The following is a 23,400-nucleotide window of genomic DNA, read 5'->3' as shown; positions in this document are numbered from 1 at the left end:
ACTTGAATGGAGTGTTTGGGCCCTTGGACGGTGAGGAGAGAGGAAGTGAAGGGGCAGGTGTTGCATCTTCTGCGTGGGCATGGGGAGGTGCCATAGGTGGGGGTTGAGGAGTAGAGGGTGATGGAGGAGTGGACCAGGGTGTCCTGGAGGGAACGATCCCTACGGAATGCCACCAGGGGGGGTGAAGGGAAGATGTGTTTGGTGGTGGCATCATGCTGGAGTTGGCGGAGGATGATCCTTTGAATGCGGAGGCTGGTGGGGTGATAAGTGAGGACAAGCGGGACCCTATCATGTTTCTGGGAGGGAGGAGAAGGCGTGAGGGCGGATGCGCGGGAGATGGGCCGGACACGGTTGAGGGCCCTGTCAACGACCGTGGGTGGAAAACCTCGGTTAAGGAAGAAGGAGGACATATCAGAGGAACTGTTTTTGAAACTGTTTTTGTTTATTCTCCACCGATGCTGCCAGACCTGTTGAGTTTTTCCAGGTAATTCTGTTTTTGCTTTGGATTTCCAGCATCCGCAGTAGTTTTTTGTTTTTATCTCTTCTTAAATTAATACTGTTTGTCCATTTTCAAAGTACTGCAAAGGAAGAAAAGAAATACCATCATCATAAGGAAATATAAAGAAATCTAGCCAAGGAGAGAATTTCAATGGATTTAACACATCAAAAAATTGGTAGTGGAGAAAACAACAGGGATTAAGTTGACACATTTCAAGGATCTAATGGTTTCCACCTCAGAATATAATTAAGTGAGAAAATTGCTGATGCATCCGTCACAATTTTCCAAAGCTATGTAGATTCAGGAATTGTGTCTTTGGATTAATAATTTGCAAATGCCATCCCATTATTTAAGGAGGGTGGTGGGAAGAAGCCAGGAAATTATAGAACTACCTGTAGGTTAGCATTAGATCCAGTGAAGTTATTGGAATTTATCAGACAAAGTGACTGAGCACATGAGCAAGTATATGCTGACCAAACTGAGTCTGGGTAAGTCATGTCTGATTAATCATGAACTTTTTGAGGTCACAAACTTATGGATCAGAGAGTGTCTATGAACATCTTCTACATGGATTTCCAGAAGGGATTTAGTAAGGTTCCCCGCATCAAAAATGAAAATGCACACAATTGGAAGTAAACTTGTGACATGGGTTAGTAATTGGTGACAGAGAAGGCATAAAGGGAATGTACTTTTGTATGTGGTAAGTGGTGTTCCCCAGATATCTAAACTAGGAAAAGTTTTTCTGCATTTTTGGATGACTTTGTTGATGTGCAGGAATTGCATATCTAACTTTGCAGACCACATGAAGTTCGGCGGCATGGTGAGCTGTGTAGATGGGAACAGGGAGTTACAAAGATACACACAATGCATCTTGAACATTTCAAGCCTGTATGGTTCAGGGCGACACCAGATGATCCATTTACTCACTTTAACCTTTTTAGGAGACCAAAGTACCTTTATATGAAATGGTTTTCTGTGATTTATTAGATAGAACAGGGAGTATAGAGCTAACATTTAAGAATTGTATTCCAGATTTCATCCATCCCTGCCCTTCAAGAAGATCACACAGCCAACAAAAATTATAATATGAAACAATAAAGCAAAGAGCGGGCAAAAGACTTGCACTTATCTAGCACCTTTCACGACCATTGGGCGTCTCAAAGCGCTTTACAGCCAATGTAGCACTTCCTTGAAGTGCAATCATTGTTGCAGTGTAGGAAATCAAATGGGGGCAAAAACCCTGCAAATACCGAAAAATCACAAGCAAAATTATATCAATCCAGAAGCAATCACCACGCCTTATTACAAAGCACAAACACTCTGGAATATGCGGTAGGGCAGATTTCTCAATGTTCTAAAAACAAAAAGCTGCGGATGCTGGAAATCCAAAACAAAAACAGAATTACCTAGAAAAACTCAGCAGGTCTGGCAGCATCGGCAGAGAAGAAAAAAGTTGACGTTTGGAGTCCTCATGACCCTTCAACAGAACTGAGTAATATTAGGAGAGGGGTGAAATATAAGCTGGTTTAAGGTTGGGGGGGCGGAGAGAAGGGGGTGGTGTGGTTGTAGGGACAAGCAAGCAGTGATAGGAGCAGATAATCAAAAGATGTCACAGACAAATGAACAAAGAGGTGTTGAAGGTGGTGATATTATCTAAACGAATGTGTTAATTAAGAATGGATGGCAGGACACACAAGGTACAGCTCTAGTGGGGGTGGGGTCACCACCCTGCGGTCTGTCCGCAACAAAGACCCAAACCTCTCTGTCGCTTGCCATTTTAACACTCCACCCTGCTCTCTTGCCCACATGTCTGTCCTTGGCTTGCTGCATTGTTCCAGTGAAGCCCAATGCAAACTGGAGGAACAGCAACTCATCTTCTGACTAGGCACTTTACAGCCTTCCGAACTGAATATTGAATTCAACAACTTTAGATCTTGAACTCCCTCCTCCATCCCCACCCCCTTTCGCTTTCTTCCCCCTTCCTTTTGTTTTTTCCAATAATTTATATTGATTTTTCTTTTCCCACCTATTTCCATTATTTTTAAATCTATACCTTTTATGCTCTGTTAGTCTTTCCACCCCACCCCCACTAGAGCTGTACCTTGTGTGTCCTGCCATCCATTCTTAATTAGCACATTCATTTGGATAATATCACCACCTTCAACACCTCTTTGTTCCTTTGTCTGTGACATCTTTTGATTATCTGCTCCTATCACTGCTTGCTTGTCCCTACAACCATCCCCCCCCAACTTCTCTCCCTCCACCCCCACCACCTTAAACCAGCTTATATTTCACCCCTCTCCTAATATTACTCAGTTCTGTTGAAGGGTCATGAGGACTCCAAACGTCAACTTTTTTCTTCTCCGCCGATGCTGCCAGACCTGCTGAGTTTTTCCAGATAATTCTGTTTTTGTTTTTCAATGTTCTGTTGCCTTCAAAAGAAGAAGTCTCGCTTATTTCGGTTTTATCATTTTGGTATCACATTTCTATAAATATACGTCGCCATAAAACCAAACTGAAAATGCACAATCGTTCTATTCGATCAAAACTCTGACACAATAAACCCTTTTACACTGTTGTTGACAGTTCTTAAGTTGACTTGTACACTGGTCCCCAGCTAGGCAGAAAAAGCCGCCACTTACAGACTGGTCGATATGGCAAGCGCCTCGCGTTGCCTCTCGGGATATATTGGGAGGTCAAACTTGGCGCCGACAGCAAGAAAAATCACATCCCCCATGATGCCAGGCAGTTGCACATGCGCCTTACGTCCAGCTGGAGGGGAGTCGTCTCGCGGGGGGCGGGGGCGCTTTGCTGCGCATGCTCATGCGCATTGGCCCGCCCGGGCAGTGGGCAGTCCCTGGAGGTTTGACTGCGAGATTTCCTCAGCTTGTCTGAAGTGAGTTGTCAAATTGTCTTGTTTCACGGTCAAGCCTTCCGACATTTCGTGATTTAGTAATTAACTCGGTTTCATATTTTTCTCACTTCTTTGATCCTATGGCTGGGAAAGTAAAATGGGCGACAGACATCGAGAAATCGGTGCTAGTGAATAATTTTGAGAAGAGGGGCTGGAGTCAAACATCTACTGATGAAGACTGGAACTTCTACTGGTGAGTGAAGCGCAGGTACTGCTTTGTGATTTGAATTAAGTTGTCATTTATTTAATATATTTGTTTTGAGATTTTATAAAATAAATTTACTGCTAATCTGATAGGTGGGATTAAGGGGGAGCTGTCCTCTGGACCCTCCATTTGCCTCTGTGAGTGCTTAATATGGTCACTGTTCAGGAAGGATCTCCACCTTCATTCTCTAGCTGTAACACCATTTCAGATCTTCAGGTTCTCTGACCTTCTATCATTCCCTTTCTGTACTTGTACCTTTCTTGTTGATTGTTGTCTACGGCTCTTTGTTTAAATCTCTGCCAGTTTTTTGCTCCTTGCAGACTACCCTCTTTGAGCATCTCTGTTTATCTCTTTAAGATTGCATTCACAGCATTGGTGTGAGATCATTTCAGTTTTGCACTGAATCAAAACCTGAAGTGTAAATCAGATGTTGAGATCTGATATGACTTTGAAACAAAGCAGTGCAGTCAATGTGGAGGATAATTCACTTAATTAAACAAAATTCTGAACATTACCCTTACTACAACCACCATTCCGGATGTTTGTCACTTTGCTGATTGATATTTTTGAATACAGAAAAGACAAAGAAGAATGTTTGCGGACAGGAGTCATCTTTAAAAGGACTCCTCTTTCGGGGAGTCTCATTCTGCTTCATGAGTCGAGTCTCAGATTTATCCCTTGCCTACAGAGGAAATATAAGCCCTGGCTTTTTTTTCTCTAATTCCATCTATCTCATTAAACCCTTTCCATCTATCCTCACTTCCAAAAACATGCAAAGAGCTTATGGACATCTTTCTTACTGAGATTGAACCTCTTTGTTTAGCTGCCTCTGTGGCTTCTCTCCCTTTTCCTTGCCCATCAAATCAAACCTCCTTCCAGGCTATCATCTTTCGAGGCCTTGAAGCTCTTTCTCATGTAGTTGCTTACTCGTAAGTTTTCTCTTTCTCTCATTTCTCACCTTCACCCTCCAAGATCATCTTGTCCATGATACTCACCTGCTTCCATTCCCATCACAAACCGCTAAGCCCCCAACTCCTCTTCCTGACTCCCATACTAAACTTTTCAAAGAAAACATCCTCGACCCATCTCACCACGAAAGCTCTTGTCCTGTCTCCACATTCCCTTCCTCCCCAAAGTCCTTTTAATGTGTTATCTCATAAGTATTTCCCACAACTCTCTGTTCCAACACTACCACAACATCTAAACATTGTAACGAAAGTTCACAATGACTTACTTTGATGATGGTGCATTATTTACTCTCAACCTCCTAGACCTCTCTTCAGCCTTTGAAGTGCCCTGGCTTCTTCAAAGGCCACTGTTTCATTGTGTAGCTCAGCAGAATTGCCCTTGCTTGATTCTACAGTTGTCTATGTTATTATGGCCACAGCACCTGTTGCAGTGGCTTCTCTTCTACTGGAGTCTATCCTTGACATTCTTCTCATCCACATTTACATGTCTCCCATTGGTGGCCACATCTGCAGACATGAGGATCATTGGCATTGTATAACATGCTTGTCCCTATCCTATATGATGCCCAGGAAACTGGGTGGAAAGGGACAGGTAGTTGCAGCTCCATTGGGTCACCCACAATCACCTAAAGGCCATGATGGATAGTCAGAATACAGGTGTTTAGCTCCTCAGATGGCTCTTCAGTAACTTACAGCAATGAAAATGGGACAGAAAATTTCTGCTTTTCCAATGGTGGATTTTTAAATGCATTATTTTGCTTCCATACATATGAGCGATCAAACCACTGTGTCCACACCCCAATGGGTATTGCAAGTAGAACTCAGCTAATTACCATAGTATGGAGGAACATGAGAGAATGGAAGTTCTTTTAATGAAGAGGAGAGCAAAAAACATGAATTGTACAGTAAAATATTTGAAGGAATGGTTAAATACACTGCTTGCTGTGATACTTAGTGACACTGACCAGTAAAGTCAAGAATTAGTTCCTTGTCAGTGCTGAGTTACCCGATCTTTGCTCCTGATTGCTGTGCAGTGACTTCTGTTGGAAAGTGAGCCTAGTTTGATGTTCAAAGCTTGGTAGCGCCTATTGTCTACATGCGTATGGCCTGTGTAGTCGTAGTAAGAACGCTGCCAGTTCAATGGAACTGTAACCCAGCACCTGCACACTCTAATTTGTCACACTGCTTGTCAAAAAGCCAATAGCAGAAATTTCCTCCAACTACGAATTGTCCAAAGTCATTGTCTTTGGTCCTCGTCACAAACTCAGTTTCCTAGCCACCAACCTCCATCTCTCTCCCTGGCAATTATCTGAAGCTAACCCAAACTATTTGCAAACTTGATGTTGTATTTGACCTGAGGTGAGCTTCCAGTCTCACTTGCAACTCTGTAACATTGCCCTACTTCATCCTGCGTTGGCTTACCTGTTGCTGAAACCCTCATCCATGCCTTTGTTACTTCGAGGCTTGAATATTCCACCCCTGGCTGGCCTTTCATCTTCCATCCTCCATTTTTGTTTTTAAACTGATCCAAAACATTCATCTGTATCCTAACTCACACCAGTGTTGTTTGCCCATCATTCTTGTGCTTGATGACCTACATTGGTTGCCAGTCCGGCAATAGCTCAATTTTAAAATGATCATCCTGATCACCAAGTCTTTCAATGGCTTTCTCCCTACTTATCTGTGTGGCCTCTTCCAGTCCTACAAACATCATATCTCTAATCTCCTCCAATCCTGGTTCTTGCAAATCACCAATTTGAACAGTTGTATGGTTGGTGACTGCATTTTCAGTTATCTAGCCCTAAACTCTGGAGTTTCCACTTTAGCTCTCTCTTCTTTTAAGATGCTGCTTAAAACCTACCTTTTTGGCTATCTATCCTAATGTCTCCTGATGTGGCTTAGTACTAAATTTTGTTTGACAACAGAGTAAAACTTCCAATGTATGTTAAAGATGCTATATAGATGGAAGTAGTTGTTGTAGAAGGAGGCGTGAGGATTTAATACTATCTAGCTAGTATTGATTGCAGAAAAATAAAACTTTCCTCGAATTCTTGGATATAAATGACTTTTTAAAAATGATAAGTACAACTAGGAGTCACAAAGGAATTTATCACAGTGTTTGGAATAATTGCAGCTGTTAATTTGCTTTGTTAAAGTTGGATGAATGCAGTAAAAATTAAGAATGCATTTAACAAATCCATAATTTCAATTCCATATTGCATAATTAGGATTCTGCCTTCTCCATGGAGCACCAGTATAACACATCTTTTAGTGGTCTGCTGGTCATTGTTGAGCAACATTGTGTTATGAGCACAGCCGATGTTAATGGCTACGCCAACCAAATTCCAGTATTTTTGTATCCTGAAAATGAGAAGACATACTGATCTCAACAGCAAGAAGTCCACTAACACTTTTGGAATTCTAAAAATTAAAAGTAAAATTTTTATTAACGAGAATAAAAGAAAACTTAAGCACACAAGATTACAGTTGCACAATTAAAGTTATCCTTACAAAACATTCCACCTTAAAGACTCACTACTTGGTCAGACCCACAATAAAAACTTCCAGGCAACACTCCTTTATAGATGTTAAACTATAAAATATCCAATAATATTAGCCAAGGCAAGCTGCTGTAGCTTTAATAAAGGCATACCACATGACCTCTAACTCTCTTCCACTCTGTTGTGGAAATCCAAAACTTTGGAACAAAACTACATGTTGCAACATAAGGCTTTTCTGGCTTGACAGGATGGCTGATTCAAACTGCATCTCCTGCCAGCACAGAGCTACAGCTAATAGCTACACCCCACAACTCCGAGCTCCATCTCACAGCTCAGCTCCAGCCAACAACTACCAGCAGCTTTCCACAGTAACTCTAAAATACCTCCCTCCCCCCTTTCATCTCAGGTTCCATTGTTCTCACACCTCTTTGAAACTCAAATCCCTCCAAATATAAAATCTTTCCTGTCTCTATTTTGTCTTTGCTTTTGGGTCAATTAAATATAATACCCTTTCTTCTGCTTACCTGTGGAATTCCTGCAAGGTGCAGACATGTTTCTTGTTACCTCTGGCTTCTCTTTAATATTCAGACAAACTCTCAGCTTATCTAAAAATGCAAATGTTAGATCTAACCTATTCACATGTACCTCAAACCTAACGCCTCTATCCTTTTCATGTTTTAAAGCCCACCCATCCCCCGACAATCTGTCTCTCATAACCTTTGTCCAGCTTAAATAAATCATTTACACGCTCAGACACACAGCCATCTTTACAGAATAATACTACATTTCCCAAAAATATTTTTTTAAAACCCCTCCATTTCTCACGATTAATGTAGCCCTCTTAGCTCGAATTGGTATGTGGCACGGAGAGATCCAAGCTTGAGAAATGGGATAGGGAGTAATGTATTATTAATGAATGTAGAAATAATGTATTAGTAACAAGAAAGGTTTTGTATTTTTGAAAAGTGAATGTAGACTTAAATGTCCTGAAAGTTTATATTTAAAACTAATATAATGATTATTGTTGCACATCTGTTCTCTTAGGATGAGTGTACAGACAATTCGAAATGTTTTCAGCATTGAAAATGGCTACCGTTTGAATGATGACCAAATTGTAAACCATTTTCCAAACCATTATGAGCTGACACGGAAGGACCTCATGGTAAAGAATATCAAACGCTACCGGCGAGAGCTGGAGAGGGAAGCAAGCCCACTTGTGGAGAAGGATGAAAATGGGAAATATGTTCATCTAGGTAAATGCAGAAATCTTAACTGTGATAACAGGAGTTCACTCAGATTGTTGGAGAACACCTCCGCCTGGGTTTTAAATAAGGCTGTCATCCAATTTATTTTGATATCCTCTGTTATTTAATTACATTAGTTTAACATAGTCATTATTATTGCTGCAACTTCCCAACAAGTTCATTGTCTTGCACTAATGTTGTTCACATTGAAATTTTAGGCCAACATAGGTCTCTGTGGTTTAGGTAACAAACAAAGCCCCAAAAAGCTATCTCAAGTTTTATTCATTGTTAAACTAATGACTATGATCTTCTATTAAAAAATGCTGTATCAAATATTGACTATTTTGATCAGTTGATTAATACTGTGATTAGTTAAGTTTATTAGTCGATCACAGAGCTGGTATAGATAAAGTGAAAGATAACTTCACAACCTGCCTGTTTTCCTGTCTGCAGTTGGCAGAAATTTAAGATATTAGAAGCATATTGTGCTTTGCTTTCTCAAAGGTCTGGACAATTTCCGAACTTCACTTAGTGTCCGGCATTGTGAGCATATCTAGTTTTATCTGCAGTTGAACTACACTATGTTGCAAAATGCCAGACTCATGTGAAAATGTATCTTGAATATGTGCTTGTTTAGTGCATTTTGAATGTCATTGTTTCTGGCGTATCCAACTGATGTAAAACCTTTATTCTGTGCAGCTGTGTCCATAAAGTTCCATTTTTTGCAAGTCTGTTTTTTTAGTGAGGTAGTTTTAGGGTGACCATATGACCTCTTTTTAAAGGGACAGTCCCATATTTAAGCCCTATCAGAGGTGTCCCAATTTTTTTTTTAAAGTAACAAATTGTCCTGTATTTTCTGCCTCCTGATGTCAGTTGCATTCCATAACACCTGATGTTGCTAAATGGCTCCTGTCCCTGAAACAAAAATAAGGCTAAACATGGGGGAGTGTTTTATTGTTATTATTCCAAAACGATTTAGAAACTATAATGTCATTCATATGTATACATGTATATCTACAATGCCACATCGCTTACTGCTGCACTATAGTCAATGTACAGGTGGCGGTGGTGCCAGGTGTTCTAGGCAACCTGAATCAGTTCTAAGTGCAAAGCATGCAAGCTGTAACCATATACATTTAATTCAATCTTTACTCTGAAAATGTCACAAAAACATGCATGATCTTTCAATGATGACCTCTAAAAACAATTAAAATTTTTGAAATAAAGACTCTTTAGTAACTGACAACAGTCAGGTAACTCAGGTTATATGTCAGACATGTGCAACACAATTTTCAATTGCTCACAGCAGCCATAGTAAAATTACTCAGCATTTTCAGACAAAATTACACAAGGAGGCTGAATGAAGAAAGTGAACAACTCCAAGTGTCTTGGGTTTTTTTTAGTTAAGCAAAACACAGGCTGATGAAATACAGGAAAATGAGGGGCAGTTTGCTTGACATGTGGTGTGCCTTGGACACACTTTCAGACCTCATGATTGTACCTCTCAATTAATTATAAAATAACATCGTTCTGATTGCCATTGAACTCACTTGAATATGAGAAATTTTACCAGGAGTCGCATATTCAGCATAGGGAAATGTGGTCATCCTAGTTTAGAAGCTGTATCAAACTTTATAGATATTGAAGCTTCCACAATAAGTTTCCCAATGTATTACTGAGTCATACGGGAAGTTCCAGGTTTGACACCTGTTCTATACTTAGCTGATGTCATGCCCGTGGGAAGCTGAAAAATTGTCCAAAGTTATCCCTTCAGATTGCCATGCTGAAGAATACAGCTGTTCACTGAATTGGATTGGTTTTGGTGGAGATATGTACCCTTTTCCATAAAACAGCTGATGGATGTGAAGGGTACTGTAGTTGAGATCAGGATTCTTTCCTGAATGCTAGGAAATCTGAGTCAGTGGATCTGCTTGAAAATGGGCACTGTTTTATGGTACATTGGAAATATTTCAGTTTTGGGGGCTTTTGGGAAATAATGCACTCAAATATTGGGAAAGAATTCTGAGGGAAAATCTGTACTGGGGAAATAAATTGCTTTACAGAGCTTGCGAGGTGGGAGTACAAGTAATATTAGTGCAACCATCTTACAGTTGGCAATTAAGGCCAACTCAACATTGCAAAGGGCAAAGAAATGCAACCTATTGGCATAGTACAGTGTAACATAACTTTTGTTTTCACACATACATGCTGAGCCAGTTAATTTGTAAAAAAAAAATAAGCGAAAGATTTTTCTGGTGTGCTTTGTTGCTCAAGCTTTATAATTTAAACAGCCCAATGGTATAGGATTAAGCATTTTCACAAGCCTATTGTAAGTATAGTGCATTCTTCTTAAGACTGTGATTACATATCATGAGGAATACATTTCTTAAAAAAAACAGGAGGTACTAAAAATGCCTGCATGTAAAACTGGTAGATTGGTGAATGCAAATAGTGAAGTGATAAGCTGATTTGGTTAAATTAACATACTATTGATCACCCATCCTCCACACCACCCTAAAATTATTCATCCTTGTATCTCTTGGTTCCATTTTCACCCCTTCTAACCACCAAGGTATCTTAAGCAATGGTTTCTTCGCTTGCCCATCTAGTTACCTCCAGAGGAACCCATCCCTGCCCTCCCACCCCCATTTCATTTGTATCTATCCAGTTAGTGACATTACCTGTAGGCATGGGGCCAATTTCAATATGAAGCTAATGACACACAGCTCGACCTTTTCGCCACCCTCATTTCAAGCAACACCTTTTATATGGTCAGATGACTTATCCAACAAAGTCATGAATAAGCCAGAACCACCTCCAACTGAAAATCATTCTTCTTCCGCTGAAAACTCTTTACCCTTGGTTCTAATTCTGTCACTCTTTTAGAATCAAATAGTTCACAAACTTAGTAAAATAAAAACAGGAAATGCTGGAAAAGCTCAGCAGGTCTGACAGCATCTGGAAGAAGAGTCAATTGGACTCAGAATGTTAACTCTGTTTCTCTCTCCACACATGCTGTCAGACCTGCTGAGACTTTCCAGCATTTTCTGTCTTATTTCAGAATTCCAGTATCTGCAGTATTTTGCTTTTACACAAACTTGGTGTCCTATTCAATCTTGCATAAAGCTTCAAACACTTGGCACTCAGTCTCAAATGGGATATAACTTTCTCCAGCTAAATATTGGGAAGAGCAGAACCATCCTACATGCTTTCCTCACCTCCAGACTGCAGTTCTTTCCTTTCTGGTCTCACATCCTTCACCCTTCATAAACTTTAGCAACGCTTTTTTTTGTACAAGCTGGTATCCTAAGCAACCCAGTCATGCTTCCCCATTACCTCCATCTTCCCTTGGCTCCCAATCCCACAGTGCATCAAATTTAAAATTGTTATCTTTGCATTTAAACTCTCCATTCTCCCTAATTCTGTAGCCTCCTACAGCCCTAGAAGCCCCTGCAAAAACTCTGGTCTCTGACGTCTTGTGCATCTCCCCCCCCGCCTCCTCTCCCGTTTCCCCTACCCCCATCCTGTTGCAGCTGTGCTTTCTGCAGCCTAGGTCCCACTTACTTGTATTTTCTTACTAAAATTCTCCCCTTTCACCACCCTTTCTTCCTTTAAGATCTGCCTTTTAAAAAAGAATAACTTTTTTGTGAAGCTTACACTCACCAATACTCCTCCTTGTTTGACTCGGTATCTGTTTCCCACATGCCTCTGTAAAACCCCTTAGGACAGTTTTCTATGTAAAATGTGCTTTGTAATTGCAAGTTGTTACCACGCCTGTAACATCCTCCAGCTCTATACCTGCGCCATAACTTTGCTCATTAGCTCTTGTCTCCTATGCGTGACCTCCATTTCTACCAGTTCATCCAGCGTTGGTAGAGCCTTCAGCTTTCTATACTTTACTCACTAGGACCTTCTTGCTAAATCACGCTGCCTTGCTATTTCTCCTCCTGTTTCCATAATCTCACTTGAAACCGATCTTTTGGCTATCGTTTTAGAACACCTACCTTTTCTATTGAGCAGTAATTTTGCCTCTGTGAAGTGCCTTGGGACACTTACTGCTATATGATTTGTTGTTGAACAGTTAGTAAAAAGTGAGTGTTAGCAAAGTAAGGAATTCAGGCTACTAAATGACATCAATATTGCATGCAGAAATACATATCACATAATACTCGTTAAAAAATATGCAAGCATTTGTATTCAAAATGCTTCCCTTTTCCTTGCTTTTTTAATTGAAACAATGAATTTCAGGTGAATTTATTTGTTTAAAAGAAATCTATAAAATCAATTTTATTGTTTTGGAGCCCCTTGAGTATGATACCTATGTCTGCTAAGCTGCACCAGAGATATCAGTAATGGAGAGAATTATGGTGGCTTCCAGCTACCTTTTTTGAAGATCATGCAATTACTGTGATAGTAGATGTATGTAATAGATGTTTCCCATTCCTGTTTCTTAAAGGTTCATGATGGAGAGTAGAACTGTTTAATTTGTTGCGTCTAATATGCATCAACCGACTCTGGATTAGATGCAGGGTTAAGTTCCCTCATCCTTTTCACAGAAGTCCTTAACTAAATCCTTAGAACTGCATAACTGTGACGTTAACATTTTCCACACAGGCAGTACCTGTGGTTGTTTTTGATATCTCAGTCAATGTTTTGAATAATTGTCAGAACAACATGCTAATTTAGTCAAATTCTTTGAATTTTTGTGCACAATACCTCAACCTACGTTAGATCATCAGAACTTTGACTAAAGGTCACTAACCTGAAACGTTACTCAGCTGCCAGACCTGCTATTTCCAGTATTTTCTGTTTTTATTGTCATCCAATCTTACAGACCAGACCCTTTTTAAAAATTTGTTCACGGGATGTGGTCATCACTGGCTAGGCCAGCATTTATTGCTCATCCCTAATTGCCCTTAAGACGGTGGTGGTGAGCTGCCTTCTTGAACTGCTGCATTCCATTTTGTGGAGGTACACCGACAGTGTGGTTAGGAAGGGAGTTCCAGAACTTTGCTCCGGGGGGGTCAAATCTGTGAGTATGTTATTAATCAATTGCGAACATCAAATGCAAGCATAATTATGGTTTAACATCATGTTTCACCCTCAACAGAATAGTCCTACGTGCATTTTTCTTTGGTGGGTATAAAATGGCTTCTGCGCAGATTTCTCGTGGGATCATCTGTTTCAGTTAGATAGCAGTCAAGCAAGTATCCATCCAGTATGCCACTTATGAATAAATAAAACTTGAGTTATGCACTGATGAAACAAAGATAGGGAGCTTTTAATAAAGACTTCCTAGCATGGGTATCACCCCCTGGCATCAGGGACAGGTCAGAGTGGGACGAGTAAAGTCACGCATGCATAATTATATACATACAACATTTGTAATTTTGGAGAAACCATGCATGAATTTACAATTCTCCTCTTGTAACCAAATCTATCCCATAGAGGGTGGAAATTTCACTCAACAGAAATCAGCATACATTATTCAATTGCTTGTGTTTTAAGCAATTCGGTCATTTTAGAGAGGTATAAATTCCTGTATTCCAGATCCACGCTGACTTGAAGGAAGAAAAGGGAGAGCAGAGGATTTCAGAGCCTCAGGCTTATCAACAATGTGATATCATTTTCTTTCAGATTTTATCCCGGTTACATTCATGCTGCCTGGGGATTACAATTTGTTTGTTGAGGAATTCCGGAAAAACCCAACAAGCACATGGATAATGAAGCCATGTGGAAAAGCTCAAGGGAAGGGAATTTTCCTCATCAATAAACTCTCCCAGATTAAGAAGTGGTCACGTGACAGCAGGACTACTACGTAAGAATGACTTTGTTTTTGATTTGTCGCTGGTATTGTTGCCAACAGTAGGAACTGAGCAGCACCCCAAAAAAGGAGTAGGTAGTGGACTAGTTGACACGTGTACAATGCGCAAAGATTTAATCATCAGAGCTTTCTACAAGATTTTGATTGCTAAGTCAGAAATGTAGAAGTGTAGGGCTGCAGAGAGGGCTTTAGCTAAATTTGTGGGGGGGGGGGGGGCTCTAGAGAGGGGATACGTACGATTAGAAAGCAAATGGATATGGTAGCATTGCAGCGCAACTATTTAGGTAATGATAGCCAGAGTGTGACAGGAAGGGACAGGATGTACAAACATTTTAAAAAAGCAGCAAATAGGGTTAAAGGGAGGGTAAATGGTAAAAAGGCAAAATTAACAGCTCTTTACTTAAATGCATGTAATATTCACAACAAAATAAATGAGTTAACGGCACAAATAAAGGTTAATGGGTATGATTTTATAGCCATTATGGAGACATGGTTACAAGGAGATCAAAGCTGGGAACTAAATATTCAGGGGTATGTGACTTTTTGAAAGGACAAGCAGGAAGGAAAGGTTGGTGGGGTAGCTTTGTTAGCACAAAATGGAATAAGTACAATAGCAAGAAATGATCTTGGATTGGAAGATGTAGAAACCATATGGGTGGAGGTAAGAAATAACAAGGGAAAGAAGACACTGGTGGGAGTAGTTTATAGGCCCCCTAACAGTAGCTATACTGTAGGACAGTGAATAAATCAGGAGATAATGAGGGCATGTAAAAAAGGCAGTATATTAATCATGGGTGACTTTAATCTTTAGGTAGATTTGGGAAAATCAAATTGGCAGAGGTAGCCACGAGCAAGAATTCATAGAGTGTATTCAGGACAGTTCCCTAGAATAATATGTTGTGGATCCAATCAGGGATTTTGGATCTGTTAATGTGTAATGAGGCAGGTTTAATAAATGATCTCAGAGTAAAAAATCCCCTAGGAAACAATGACCATAACATGGTACAATTTAGCATTCAGTTTGAAAGTCAGAAACTTGGGTCGGAAACAACTGTGATAAACTTAAATAAGGATACTTACAAAGGAATGAGGGAAGCGTTGGCTAGAGCGGACTGGGAAAGCAGTTTAGCAGAAAAGCCAGTTGATGAACAATGGCAGACGTTTAAGAAAATAGTTCATGACTCACAACAAAGATATATCCCAGTGAGGCCGAAGGATTCAAAGAAGGGGATAAACCAACCATGGTTAACTAAGGAAGTTAAGGATAGTATAAAATTGAAAGAAAAATCATACAACGTGGCAAAGATTAGTGGTAAGCCAGAGGATTGGAAAAGTTTTAAAAACCAACAAAAGATGACCAAAAAAATAAAGAGGGAGAAAATAAACTTTGAGGGTAAACTAGCAAGTAATATAAAAATGGACAGTAAGAGCTTCTTTAAATATATAATAAGGAAGAGAGGCCAAAGTGAACATAGACCCCTTAGAGAATGAGGCTGGGGAAATAATAATGGGGAACCAGGAAATGGCAGAGGAGTTGAATAAATACTTTGCATCAGTCTTCACGGTAGAAGACACTAATAGCATTCCAAAGATACTAAATAATCAAGGGGCAAAAGGAGGGGAGGAAATAAGTACAATAACTATCACTAAAAAAGTACTAGGGAAATTAATAGGGCTAAAGGCCGATAATTCCCCTGGACCTGATGGGTTGCATCCTAGGATATTAAAGGAAGTAACTAGACAGATGGTGGATGCACTGGTAGTAATTTTCCAAGAACCCTTAGATTCTGGAAAAATCCCAGAAGATTGGAAAACTGCCAATGTAATGCCCTTATTCAAAAAGGGAGGGAGACAAAAAACAGGTAACTATAGGCCAGTTAGCTTAACATCCGTCATTGGGAAAATGTTAGAGTCTATTATAAAGGATGTAATAGCAGAGAATTTAGAAATGCATAATATAATCAAGCAGAGTCAGCATGGCTTCATCAAGAGGAAATCATGCCTGACAAATTTATTAGGATTCTTTGAGGAGGTAACGAGCAGGATAGATAAAGGGGAACCTGTAAATGCTATATATTTGGATTTCCAAAAGGCGTTTGATAAGGTACCGCATGTAAGGCTACTTAATAAGGTAAGAGCCCGTGGTGTTGGGGGTAGTATATTAGCATGGATAGAGGATTGGCTAACTAATAGAAGACAGAGTTGGGATAAGGGGACATTTTTAGGATGGCAACCTGTAACTAGTGGAGTGCCACAGGGATCAGTGGTGGGGCCACAATCATTTACAATATATATTAATGACTTAGATGAGGGAAGTGAATGTACTATCGCCAAGTTTGCGGGTGATGTCAAAATAGGTGAGAAGGCCTATTCAAGTCCTAGACACAAGGATTCTACAGAGAGACATAGACAGGGAAAGTGAGTGGGCAAAAACTTGGCAGATGGAATGTAATGTGGGAAAATGTGAGGTTATGCACTTTGGTAGGAAGAATAGAGGAGCTGAATATTATTTAAATGGAGAAAGACTGCAGGAAGCTGCAGCACAGAGGGATTTGGGAGTCCTCATGCATGAATCCCAAAAAGCTAACATGTAAGTTCAGCAGGTAATCGGGAAGGCAAATGGAATGTTGGCCTTTATTTCAAAGGGAATGGAGTATAAAAATAGGGAAGTCTTGCTAAAACTATACAAGGCACTAGTTAGATCACACCTGGAATACTGTGAACAATTTTGGTCTCCTTATCCGAGGAAAGATATACTGGCATTGGAGGCAGTCCAGAGAAGGTTCACTAGTTGATCCTGGGAATGGAGGGATTTTCTTAACAGGAGAGGTTGGGCCTGTACTCATTGGAATTTAGAAGAATGAGAGGTGACCTTATTGAAATATTTAAGATTCTTAGGGGGCTTGACAGGATAGATGCTGAGAGGTTGTTTCCTCTTGTGGGAGAGTCTAGGACCAGAGAGCATAATCTCAGAGTAAGGGGTCACCCATTTAAGACAGAGATGAGGAGGAATTTCGTCTCTGAGGGTAGTGAATCTGTGGAACTCTTTACCACAGAGGGCTGTAGAAGTTGGGTCGTTAAGTATATTCAAAGCTGAGATAGACGGATTTTTAATCAGTAAGGGAATCGAGGGTTATGGGAAAAAGGCAGGAAAGTGGAATTGAGGATTATCAGATCAGCCATGATCTCATTAAATGGCAGAGCAGATTTGATGGGCTGAATGGCATACTTCTGCTTCTACATCTTATGGCCCAGCCAAAAAAATTTTCAATTAATTTCAAAGCTATCATACCCCATGGAGTTATTTTCAATCCCTACAAGTAGAATGCCACTTCCTGAGCCAGCCACTCCTCCTGAGAGATAGGCATACAATCCGTTCCCAAGCCCCTGCCAGTGTCAGCCAGTAACCAGCCCTTAGGAGATCTATGAAGGTGACTTGGGATGCATTGGTCTCTGCTTTTTTTGTAGTTCTTTATCTTTCTGCATGAAAGCTGTTGAGGTGGTACCCAGTTCCTTTCTGCATCCACCTTGCTGATATCTGGAACTTGCCATATCCGTAGTTGTGGATATAAAAGTCATGTCCTACAACATTTTTTACATTTCTTTTTGTTTCTATAAGACAAACTATCCTTTTGGGATTTTAAATGTTATTGGGCTTTTAAAGGTTATTGGGCTCATGCACACAGAAGTGAAAGAGAATTGATGAAAATTTTCAAGCGTGCCATAGATTGGAGTTCTTGAGGTCTCGCCGCCTTCTCCAGGGTGCCTTTCTAATATTGTTTCAAAGCAACTCCAGCCAGCATATTATAGCAGTTGTTAAGAGGTTATTGCCTTTTCTAGCTTTTTAATGTGCAGACCAGTAGGTGAATTGGAGATCAATGCATTTCCCAGTAGTGAAGTTATCTGTCCAGACTAGTACTTGCAGCACAGAGGAGGCTTTACTTGGTTGCTGCTGGCCTCCCGTCTGGCCGAAACAAAATTGAAATGTGGCTAAAGATCAGATATCTGCAGTGAATTACAAGTGCTATAAAACAAAACGTTTTACTATATTCTGAACCAGTAGCATAAAGCCAGAATAGTTTGTGGCGTGAAACAAATCTCAAGGTGCCAGTTACTTGCTCTGTATAATGTACATTTGCTTGAATTAGATTTTAAATCCTGATTCAGATTTTTTTCTCATTGTCACAAACTTGTCTTCCATTTGCATTGCGTACAAGAACATTCTAAGTTTAAAATAAAAAGTGAGTGAATTTCATTTAAATAAATCAGTACAGAATGTGGGTCTGCATATGCTTAAAATGTAATAAGTTGTACATTAAATTATAAAATTTGAACTTATGAGTTCTCATAAATTTTTATGTATTTACAATGATTTTTATTACATTTTTCTGTACCTAATGCACCATTCATTACTGGAAATGACATACACCAAAGACTTTTTCTTTTCTGGAGGTGATTTCTTAAATGCCATTATTTCCCTCGCTTTCTTCTCCAAGGATCTCTCTATGTCATAACCTCATCCCTCGCCTAGAGATTAATGGAATGGCCATCTTCTAGCTCCCTACTATGAAACCAATGAACAGGAGGTAGGTTAGGGTGACCTTTCTGCTTGTTGAGAAGTGTTTCACCCCTGCTAGTTCCTCATCGTGCCAGACAGTGCATGTGAGATTGATAACATTCTATGTGGAGGAGAATAGATGCAGGGTCTCTGCAGCACTGTGGCACATTTATATTTAAAAGGAGCGGAATTAACTTCTGAGTAGCCATTCAATCAAGACTGAGGCCATGAAAGGAAAAGTAACTGTGAAATTAAAAGTTATTAAATGAAAGTAAATGTCTCTAAACTAATCCCAGCTTGGAGCTGTTTTTATTGTATGGCAATGTATGAATTAGCACAAAATCTTAAATAGAGCTACATATATTCTTCTTCATTTTTCAGCAGTCTTTCAGTATGTGTACCTTTTAATAAACTGCCAAAGGATGAACTGACATTTGGAAGTGTTGGGAGGGTGTTGATTACTGAACGATGTGTCTTAAAAGAAGTCTTCCTAGTCTTCAGTTGGTTAGCTGTAAGTCTTGATTAACTACTAGAACTATTTACACATGTACAGGCTAGGAGCTATCTCCATGTTTAGGTCTTTACACATCTTTGCTCAACATCACACTGACCCCTGGGTCCAGGCCATGTGCCTTCTTACATCACTGTGGGCGGTACTGCACTCAGTCTCACATTAACCTTGTAGGTGCCAGACCCTTATACTACACCTCCCCCCAAGTCTTAATCCAATGTATATGGAGTTATACTAGTTTGCTTCATGTCTTAAATTGTTATTAGTCTCATACATTTACATTGTTGTTACTACATTATTGCTATTACAACATTATCACTGTCCCATCAGCCCCTTCAAGCCCTTAAATTTAAAGGTTCAGGCAGTCTGGAAGCCTCATAACTCTTCCAGATCTTGTTGACAGTTCTGTCAAAGGAGTGGTAGGCTCTGTTGTTGCTGGTCCTTCCTGTTGGCTTGGAGGTTGGGCTGGCATCCAGGTATGCTTTTATGCTTTTCTTCCATTCCTTCGTGTTGAATTGCATGTGGTTGGTCGGCTGTTGCATTGATCAGTGGTTACTGCTACTCTAACCCATTTCTTGTGGGGTGGATGAATATTATATTCGTCTCCTTGTCGCTTCCTCCTTTCACCATGTGTAACGTCTCGATGAATATGAACTTGCACGTTTCCAAAATGGAACCTTCATTCTCATCTGTTTCACACTTTAAGCCAAATATTTGATTAATTTCTTATTTTCCACATGTTTTTTGAGTTTACAAGCCTTTCCACTCGGCTGTCTCTGTCTCAGAGTTATCTGTGGATCTCTTATATAAGTTTGACAATTTTGCCTGTGCATTCCGTTCTGTTCAAAATGTTTCTGGCCTGGTCACTGACTGCTGTTTAGACTCTTTCAGTTAGTTCATTAGATCCTCAATGTGTTTCTGAGAATTCTTCTTATCTGCTTTCAAAGTCCAGATTTGCTCTTCCATACTAGATGCATCTCGTCCATCATTTTGTTCAGCTTGGATCGGAGTTCAACAATTTCATCAGTTTTGGTCATTAAATCCTGTCTTCAAGCAACTATTCTGATTCTTCAATTCCCTCTCTTATTCCAAGCATTTTTCATGATGTTTACTAGAGACATCTGATGCTTGAGATTTATCAAGATTTAACTGAAGATCTATCTTTGTTGACTTTGTTTGTACAAGTTCATCATTTAAGCGTTTCAAGTCCTCTTTCAAGTGTTCTACTTCCTTTGAGCGACACTCCAGTGTTCTTATCAGTTCTCATTTTTCCTTAACAAACTCATCTTTTGTGCATGAAAGTTGTTTCCCAACACTGATCAGTTTTTCTTTAGCTGAGCCTAATTCCCCTGTGCTACCCTTCAAGCTCACATTCTGTAATTGCACTTCTGTCAATTATTTCTGAGACTCTTTGTGCTCTTTTGTGAGAAGTTCTACTTGCTCTTGCCATTCTAGGTTCTTAATTTCCATCTCTTCATATCTATTTACCAAGAGCAGCAGATACATGGGAACACCAGCATCTGGAAGTTCCCCTCCAAGCCACTCACCATCTTGACTTGGAAATATATTGCCATTCCTTCATTGTTGGCTGGGTCAAAACCCTGGAACTCCCTCCCTAACAGCACTGTTGGTGTACCTACACCACAGGGACTGCAGGAGTTCGAGAAGGCAGCTAAGCACCACCTTCTCAAGGGCAGTTAGGGGTGGGTAATAAATGCAGGCCTAGCCAGCGAAGCCCACATCCCATGAATCAATTTTTTAAAAAATCATCTTTGGAAATGTAATATTTTCTCAAGTTTTCTTCTAGATGTCCAACTATTTTCTTCAGCTCTGTAGTCTCTTTCTTGTACCTCTTGGTATCCTCCTGGAATATAGAACATTCCTGAGTCTTGTCTGCCAACCAGTTCATTAAATTCATTTTATTTCATTGCGTAGAGTTCAAGAGCAGGCTTGTCCAGCCCGCGGGCTGTGTCCCTCGATATCGCCCCTGGAGCATTTGTTGAAAATGCTGGTAGAACGGGTCAATGAGTTTGAAGATTTATGCAGGGCACTGCTCCTCCAAATGGAGCATGTTTCTCTCACGCATTTGCAGCTGATAGGCTCACTGTTGAACTTATTAGCAGCAAACGAGAAAGAGAACCAGGCTGCAATTGGAAGAACATCGAGCACTGGCAACTCAGGACCGTGCAGGGGTTCAGCTAACCTGCTTCTCCCCCCGCTCACCTCAACACCAGCTTATAGTACTTTGGCCCGGCTCTTGCCACATTCCCCCGGTTTCATCTGCGTTGCTCCACGTGTTCTGCAGGTTCCTCCCTGCGTTCCACCCCAGGTTTCCTCCGGTTCCTTGCGTGTTCCCCCAGTTCCTCCCGCATTCGAACCTGAGTGTGTATGAGGGAGAGAGCGGGAGGGGGAGGAAGAGAGGGGGAGGAAGAGAGCGGGAGGGGGAGGAAGAGAGGGGGAATGAGAGGGGGAGGGGGTGCGCACGTGAGAGAGGGAAGGAGAGGGAGAGGGAGTGGGTACGCACGTGGGAGAGGGAGGGGAGGAGGGAGAGGGAGGGGGTGCGCATGTGAGAGAGGTAGGGAGAGGGAGGGCATGTACACGTGAGAGAGGGAGAGGGAGGGGGTGTGCACGTGAGAGAGGGGGAGGGAGGGGGTGTGCACGTGAGAGAGGGGGAGGGAGGGGGTGTACACGTGAGAGAGGGGGAGGGGGGGGAGGGAGGGGGTGTACACGTGAAAGAGGGAGGGAGGGAGGGGGTGTGCGCACGAGATGGGGGGAGGAAGGGAGGGTGTGTGCGCACGAGATGGGGGGAGGAAGGGAGGGGGAGGAAGGGAGAGGGAGGGGGTGTGCACGTGAGAGAGGAGGAAGGGAGAGGGAGGGGGTGTGTACGTGAGAGAGGGGGAGGAAGGGAGAGGGAGGAGGTGTGCACGTGAGAGAGGGGGAGGGAGGGGGTGTGCACGTGAGAGTGAGAGAGAGGGAGGGGGTGTGCACGTGAGAGAGAGGGAGGGGGTGTGCACGTGAGGGAGGGGGAGGGAGGGGGTGTGCACGTGAGGGAAGGGGGGAAGGGGGAGGGAGGGGGTGTGCACGTGAAAGGGGGAGGGAGGGTGAGGGAGGGGGTGTGCGCACGAGATGGGGGGAGGAAGGGAGGGGGGGAGGAAAGGAGACAGGGGGAGGAAAGGAGAGGGGGAGGAAGGGAGGGGGGGAGGAAAGGAGAGGGAGGGGGTGTGCACGTGAGGGATGGGGAGGGAGAGAGAGGGAGGGGGTGTGCACGTGAGGGAAGGGGAGGGAGGGAGGGGGGTGTGCATGTGAGGGAAGGGGAGGGAGGGAGGGGGTGTGCACGTGAGAGAGGGAGGGAGGGGGTGTGCACGTGAGAGAGGGAGGGAGGGGGTGTGCACGTGAGAGAGGGAGGGAGGGGGGTGTGCACGTGAGAGAGGGAGGGAGGGGGTGTGCACGTGAGAGAGGGAGGGAGGGGGTGTGCACGTGAGAGAGGGAGGGAGGGGGTGTGCACGTGGGAGGGAGAGGGAGGGGATGTGCACGTGGAGGGGGAGGGAGGGGGTGTGCACATGAGAGAGGGAAGGAGAGGGAGGGGGTGTGCACGTGAGAAACGGGGAAGGAGAGAGAAGGGGTGTGCATGTGAGAAACGGGGAAGGAGAGAGAAGGGGTGTGCACGTGAGAGAGGGAAGGAGAGGGAGGGGGTGTGCACGTGAGAAACGGGGAAGGAGAGAGAAGGGGTGTGCACGTGAGAGAGGAGGAGGGAGAGGGAGGGGGCGTGCACGTGAGAGAGGGGGAAGGAGAGAGAAGGGGTGTGCACGTGAGAGATGGGGAGGGAGAGAGAAGGGGTGTGCACGTGAGATAGGAGGAGGGAGAGGGAGGGGGTGTGCACGTGAGAGAGGGGGAAGGAGGGAGGGAGGGAGGTGGTGTGCACGAGCGAGAGGGAGGGGGAGTGGGAGGGAGTGTGCGCGTGGGAGAGTGTGCGGGAGGGCACGCGAGAGAGGGAGGGGGTGTGCATGCGTGTGTGAGAGAGAAGCAGAGAGAGGGGTAGGGGGTGCTCGCGCGGGAGAGAGAGGGGGGTGTGCGCGCGAGGGGAGGGGGGTGTGCGAGCGAGGGAGGGGGGTGTGCGAGCGAGGGAGGGGGGGTGTGCGCGCGAGGGAGGGACGGTGTGCGCACGAGAGAGAGAGG

At 42.4% G+C, this 23,400-nt stretch overlaps 1 protein-coding gene across 2 annotated transcripts in view; it reads left to right on the top strand.

Annotated features, from left to right (window-relative positions):
• The first annotated feature begins 3,278 nt into the window (after window positions 1-3,278).
• The window catches only part of ttll1 (tubulin tyrosine ligase-like family, member 1), a 72,355-nt gene continuing 52,233 nt past the window's right edge, over window positions 3,279-23,400 (top strand). Inside the window, exons 1-4 of one of the 2 annotated variants that reach the window (XM_078546753.1) lie at window positions 3,279-3,395; window positions 3,507-3,606; window positions 8,132-8,340; window positions 13,969-14,149. In XM_078546753.1, coding sequence (XP_078402879.1) covers window positions 8,133-8,340; window positions 13,969-14,149 — 389 coding nt within the window. In that variant the 5' untranslated portion in view covers window positions 3,279-3,395; window positions 3,507-3,606; window position 8,132. Of the gene's footprint in view, window positions 3,607-8,131; window positions 8,341-13,968; window positions 14,150-23,400 lie in introns of both variants that reach the window. The other variant, XM_078546752.1, reaches the window with a different exon arrangement.

Source organism: Cetorhinus maximus, chromosome 8, assembly GCF_964194155.1.
Source record: "Cetorhinus maximus chromosome 8, sCetMax3.hap1.1, whole genome shotgun sequence".
Lineage (NCBI taxonomy): Eukaryota > Metazoa > Chordata > Chondrichthyes > Lamniformes > Cetorhinidae > Cetorhinus > Cetorhinus maximus.
This window is presented reverse-complemented; position numbering and strand designations above follow the sequence as displayed.